The sequence below is a fragment of the Rhineura floridana genome, chromosome 11 (assembly GCF_030035675.1).
Source record: "Rhineura floridana isolate rRhiFlo1 chromosome 11, rRhiFlo1.hap2, whole genome shotgun sequence".
Classification (NCBI taxonomy): Eukaryota; Metazoa; Chordata; class Lepidosauria; order Squamata; family Rhineuridae; genus Rhineura; species Rhineura floridana.
The window spans coordinates 32,183,093-32,189,181 of record NC_084490.1 but is presented as its reverse complement, the minus strand read 5'-3'; the positions used below and the strand labels follow the sequence as shown (position 1 = coordinate 32,189,181).

At 42.3% G+C, this 6,089-nt stretch overlaps 1 protein-coding gene across 1 annotated transcript; it reads left to right on the top strand.

Annotated features, from left to right (window-relative positions):
- The first annotated feature begins 3,227 nt into the window (after positions 1-3,227).
- Positions 3,228-4,193, top strand: LOC133367782 (olfactory receptor 14A16-like). The gene has a single exon (XM_061591884.1). It carries the CDS (start codon positions 3,228-3,230, stop codon positions 4,191-4,193), a length of 966 nt encoding a protein of 321 aa, XP_061447868.1.
- Positions 4,194-6,089: the final 1,896 nt, after the last annotated feature.

Below are 6,089 nucleotides of genomic sequence, written 5' to 3'. Positions count from 1 at the left end.
TTCCTCCCATCTCCCCTCACTTGATCAAGCATAGCTGAAAAAAATATGTACAGCAGAGGAGGCTTATGTGTCCCTTCATAACCACTAACTTGCCTCTTTTGAAGAGTACTTTATGTTGGGTTTAAGCAAGCTTGCATGCCCTCTTTGATAGGGAGCTGTCCCCTCTAGCTAGAACCTGGGAGACCAGGCTTCGAATCCCCACACAGCCATGAAGCTCACTGGGTGACCTGGGGCCAGTCACTGCCTCTCAGCCTCAGAGGAAGGCAATGGCAAATCCCCTCTGAATACCACTTACCATGAAAACCCTATTCATAGGGTTGCCATAACTTCTTAAAGGGTGGGGTTATTTACCTTCTCTTCCTCCTTCTTTCTTAAGGGATATTGATCTGTTTAGCATAATGCTCCATTAAGCTCAGGAGTGAGAAGCACTTATTTATTTATTAATTTATTATTTAATTTGTATCCCTCTCTTCCTCCCAGCAGGAGCCCAGTGCGGCAAACAAAGCGCTAAAAACATTTTAAAACATCATAAAAACAAATCTTAAAATACATTAAAACAAAACAGTGTTAAAAACATTTTGTTAAAAAAAACAACTTAAAAAAGGGTTGAAAACATTATTAAAAACATATTAAGTAATTCTAACACAGACTGGGATAGGTCTCAACCTAAAAGGCTTGTTGAAAGAGGAAAGTCTTCAAAAGGCGCACAAAAAAGATAGCAGAGATGACGCCTGCTTAATATTCAAAGGGAGGGAATTCCACAGGGTAGGTGCTGCCACACTAAAGGTCCATTTCCTATATTGTGCAGAACGAACCTCCTGATAAGATGGTATCTGCAGGAGGCCCTCACCTGCAGATCACAGTGATCAACTGGGTATGTAAGGAATAAGACGGTCTTTCAGGTATCCTGGTCCCAAACTGTATAGGGCTTTGTATGCGAAGACTAGAACCTTGAACTTGGCCCGGTAGCAAATGGGCAGCGAGTGCAATTCTTTCAGCAGTGGGGTGACATGGGACTTCCCAGGAGGATTGCTCTGCCTGTGACTGCCTCTGAGACGAGCTCCCGTCTCAGAGGAAGCTTTTTCAGTTTTAAAACCAGTCAGAAGAATTTTTTGACTGGTAAAAACTTTCTCCCAGGCAAGGGAGAAATGAAGAGATCACCCACAGAAGCTTCGTTGTGTTTGTTGGGGACTGGAATTCATCAGGATCGCCTATGAACGAAGGTGTAGCCAGCAGCGTCCGACGGAGTCAGGGAATTCAAGCAAGCTCAAACTGACTAAGTGAGACTTTTTTTTTCTTCAAAGAAAAACGGATTTTAACAGGCAAGCATTCTTCTGTCTACTACTATCATTCTTATCATTGTTACAGTAAAAGAAATTTGTTATAGAATCGGCAACATAGAATCCCTGGGTGAGTTATACCTTTCTCTTTTATACACGGAATTAAGGAAGAAGAAAATCGAAATAGCTTATCTTTGTTTTTATTGCAAAAAGCTGGCATGGAATTGAGCATTATAAAGATATAAACGGATGAGGGGCATCTAATCTGAGGAGGAAAATCTGATTAATATGAACATTTGAGTACTATTTGCCTGGGACTATTTTTTCTGGTCTACTTTATTTTGACGAATCTGCTTATTCTTTATGCCACTAATTATTTTGATGCTGTGAACTAAATTTGTTTTGCACTCTTGGTAACATAAGAGATAAGGCAGTCTGTCTAGAAGATGATGTCAACAGGCTTGGAATATTAACTCCTTTGTTGCTGGAAAAAGAAATAAATTGCTCTTTGCTTGGGAATAGTGGCTATATTGGAAATTGAAGGGTTTTTTTTCGGTCTTAAGAATGACAATCAAGAAAGTGGCCGAGACCCTGGATGTACAGGAAGGGGTTCTCTCTCTAAACATGTTTCAGAAAATAATGGATGAGATTAAGATAACAAAACAAGAATTGAGACAGGGCAGACAAGAGATGAAAATTGAATTTGGCAAAATGAAACAGGAGTTGAAAGAAATAAAGGATTCTATGAGAAAAGCAGATATAACTGGACAAGCAACAGAAGATGAAAGAAAAATTAAAGGGAAGGTGCAAGTCTTGGAGATTGGAATAGATATATCAAATGTGGAATTGGAAAAAGATTTGGATTTTATAGCTGTGATGGATCCTAGTGACAAAGATTATTGCTTGGAATTCAGCGCTGTCTCTGAAGGAATTGGTGAAGATATCAGAGATAAATTTATCAATGTTTCAAAAAAATTTCTGGACTGGAATGATCTGATGGAACCTGAGATAGAGAAAGTTTATAGAATTAATTCCAGATTTGTGACAATGGAAAAACTCTCAAGAGATGTGCTAGTGCATTCTGTAAAAAAGAAGAACAGAGATATGACTTTACAACAATATTTCAGTAACACAGTCAGAATTGATGGCAAGAAAATATTTGTGATGAAGGAAATTCCTATCAGACTCTTACTATATGACTATGACAGCAGAATTATGTGTGCAAGGATGGACGATGGAAGATGGAACTAACACTGATAATGGAAGAATAGCTGTTGAAACTACTGGATTTACTAGACTTGAATAGATGGATTAATTGACATGTCTATTTGGAGAAAAATCGATAGATATATTTCTCAAGGACTGGAAACCTCTCTTTGACTTTTTGCGGAAAGAATAAAATGATATGATGTTAATGAGATATAATGATTAACCAAGATAACCACTGGAAGAAAGTGATTTTGTAATATATTAAGGGACAGGTTTGTTATATACTATAGACCTATAGCTGATTTATCACAAATCGGAAGTCAATATATTTTTTTTGTATTAGTTATTAATTTGTTCTTTTTCTTTTTGTTTTGTTTTGTTTTTGAAATCTTGAATAAAAAATTATATTAAAAAAAAAGCAGTGGGGTGACATGTTGGCTATACACTGCCCCAGTGAGCAGTCTCGCTGCTGTATTTTGCACCAGCTGCAGCTTCCGGACCAACCTCAAGGGCAGCCCCACATTAGGAAGCAGTGAGATTAACCCTTTCCCTTTAGTATAAATGGAAAAGAGCTGTTTGAAGGCTCATATAAGGTAAGAAATGTGAACCTTTAAACCCTATCGCTATGAGAAAAGCTTCGTCTTTAATCCAAAATTCAGCTGATGTTCAGCTGCAGTGTGAACCAGCCTTTAGTACTGATTGTTCTCTTTTCTTGCACAGGCAGAAAGCATTTCAGTAATGAATGAACATTTAGATAACAAATCCTACGTCTCTGTGTTTCTGCTCCTTGAATTCTCAGCAATCCGGGAACTGCAGATTCTACACTTCTTTCTCTTCCTGGGACTGTACCTGATAACTGTATCAGGGAATCTTCTCATCATCGCTGCAGTAGCCTTTGACCGCCGCCTTCACACCCCCATGTACTTCTTTTTGATGAACTTGGCCATCCAGGACATAGGTGCGGTTTCAGTAACTCTTCCCAAATCCATGGTCAATTCCCTCATGAATACAAGGCACATTTCTTATGCTGGGTGTGTGGTCCAAGTTTTTGGATATCTCTTCTTTGCAGTCTCTGATGTATTTCTCCTCACAGTCATGGGATATGATCGGTATGTTGCCATTTGTAATCCATTGCAATATGAAATGGTGATGAACAGAACAGCCTGCACCAAAAATATTGCTGCTGTGTGGGTTGCTGCCTTTCTTTACTCATTGGTGCATACTATTGGAACTTTTGTATGCCCTTTCTGCTCCAATGTAATCAATCAGTTCTTCTGTGAGGTCCCACAGTTACTTACACTTGCCTGCTCTAACTTATACTTAATAGAAATTGGAGCTATTATCATTAGTGTTATGCTTGCATTCTGCTGCTTTGTGTACGTTGTTGTCACTTATGTTCACATCTTCAGTGCTGTCCTGAAGATCCCTTCCATTCAGGGAAGGAAAAAGGTCTTCTCAACTTGTCTACCCCACCTCATGGTCTTCTCTGTATTTTGTTTCACTATATGTCTTGCTTACCTTAGGCCTCCCTCTAACACTCCATCTTATCTGGACTTTGTATTAACTGTGATGTATACTATTTTCCCACCCATGTTCAATCCAATAATCTACAGCATGAGAAACAAAGATATAAAAAATGCTTTTTCAAAGTTGTTATATTTGAGGCACTCTTCAGGGTCATTTACAACATCCATAGGTATGTAGATTCAAAATTCCACTTATATCACAAATTGGTCTTCTTGCATTCCTTCAGCTCAGCTACACCGTTCACAATTTTCTTTCTAGACCATGTGGCCTGGCTATCAATCATATATGTATCTATTTATTTTGAGGTTTATACCTTGCTGTTCAGTTGAGTGATTCTCACAATAGGCTACAACAGGCTGAATATCCACACAATACAACAACTTTGAATCCACTGGTTGGTGGATGATGGATGGGACTGTGCTGACCTTCCCACTGTGCTGATCTTCTCTCTGGGAGGCAGATGTTGTCTCGCAGAAACAACTTATATATTGTTATGAGCATGGGGGTTGGGATGGATGATTCCTGTGGGTCCCCTTTCCAGCCTCTGATTTGGAACCCCATGCCTTGGGGCTGGCTCTGTTGGCCAGATGAATTTCTTTTGTAAAACAAATAGAGTTGCCAGGTAGGATAATGGGCCTATCAGTTGCCCAGCAACTGATGCATGGGCCGTGAAGACCCTTTGTCATTGAATCTCTTCAGGAGAGCCCCCCCCTTCCTGGCTGCTTGCAGGGTTTGTGCTTTTTTGAGTGTTTTAGGGCGTGGCTGAAGATTGGCTGGAGACTGGAGGCAGGCAGAGAGACTAACTCTCTGCACCATGGCATTTGGGGTGCCTTTTGTAATACAGATGGAAAAGCTGGGTATTGGGCTGCTGATGCCTTGAACCCCCAGGTCTTAAGCTCAGGTTGGAATGTGTGTAAATAAACAAACCATATTTCATAAAGACACTGCAGGCTCCACTGACCTTCTTCCCAAAGGAAACCAAACCCTGGATGCTCACAGGGACCCCTGAAATCTCACCGCTTGGAGATTGGGGAGGCACAAAACAATATTATCCTGAGAAAGGAAGAAAGAAAGAAAGAAAGAAAGAAAGAAAGAAAGAAAGAAAGAAAGAAAGAAAGAAAGAAAGAAAGAAAGAAAGAAAGAAAGAAAGAAAGAAAGAAAGAAAGAAAGAAAGAAAGAAAGAAAGAAAGATGGCATCTTTCAACATGGATGGTCACATTTTCTCCCACAATGCTAACTGTAATAACTATCAGGTTAAAAAAAGGCTTGTTTTAGAAGAATCCATTACAATGATAACATTTTGTATTCCAGTCATATCCAGTTATTCGGGTAGTAAACAGAATGTAACTCTTATGGTGGAAATTACTGTTATGAATTCAGTTATGTTGTTTATCCATTTGGATCATTCAGATACTTTACTACTTTTGATTGAGTGATTATTTAATACTTACCGTATATTCCGGCGTATAAGACGACTTTTTAACCCAGGAAAATCTTCACAAAAGTTGGGGGTCGTCTTATATGCCGGGTGTCATCTTATACGCCGGAATATAGTATTTCTCCTGCTTGCAGCCTGGCCCGGCGTCCCCTCCCCTGAGGGGAATCCCCATTGCTCCTCCGTCCCCGCCATCTCCTGCGCGGCCTCCTCCGCCGCAAAATGGCGGCCGGGGTGGGGAGCAGCAGCAGCAGCCTCCCCGCGTCCTTCTCCTCCGTGGCGGCCTCGCCTGCGCCGCTTCCCGCCGCTGCTGCTGCTCCTCCGCCCGCGGCTGCTCAGGCGAGCGACGGGGCCGCGGCCACGGTGGCTGCTCCTCCTCAGGCGGCCAACGGCGGGCCGCTTTCGATGCTCTTGCCGCCGCAGGCCATGCCGGCGCCTCCGCTGACGCACAACCACCGGGCGGTGGCAGCAGCAGTGGGAGGCGGCGGAGGTGGGAACCCGCTGCCAACAGCTGCCCCTGCGGCCTCCTCCTCGGCGCCCTCCACCGCCGCCGCTGCCTCCGGCCTGCTGGCGCCGTGGGAGCCGGCTTACAACTGGCAGGCGACGAAGCCGACGGTGCAGGAGCGCTTCGCCTTCCT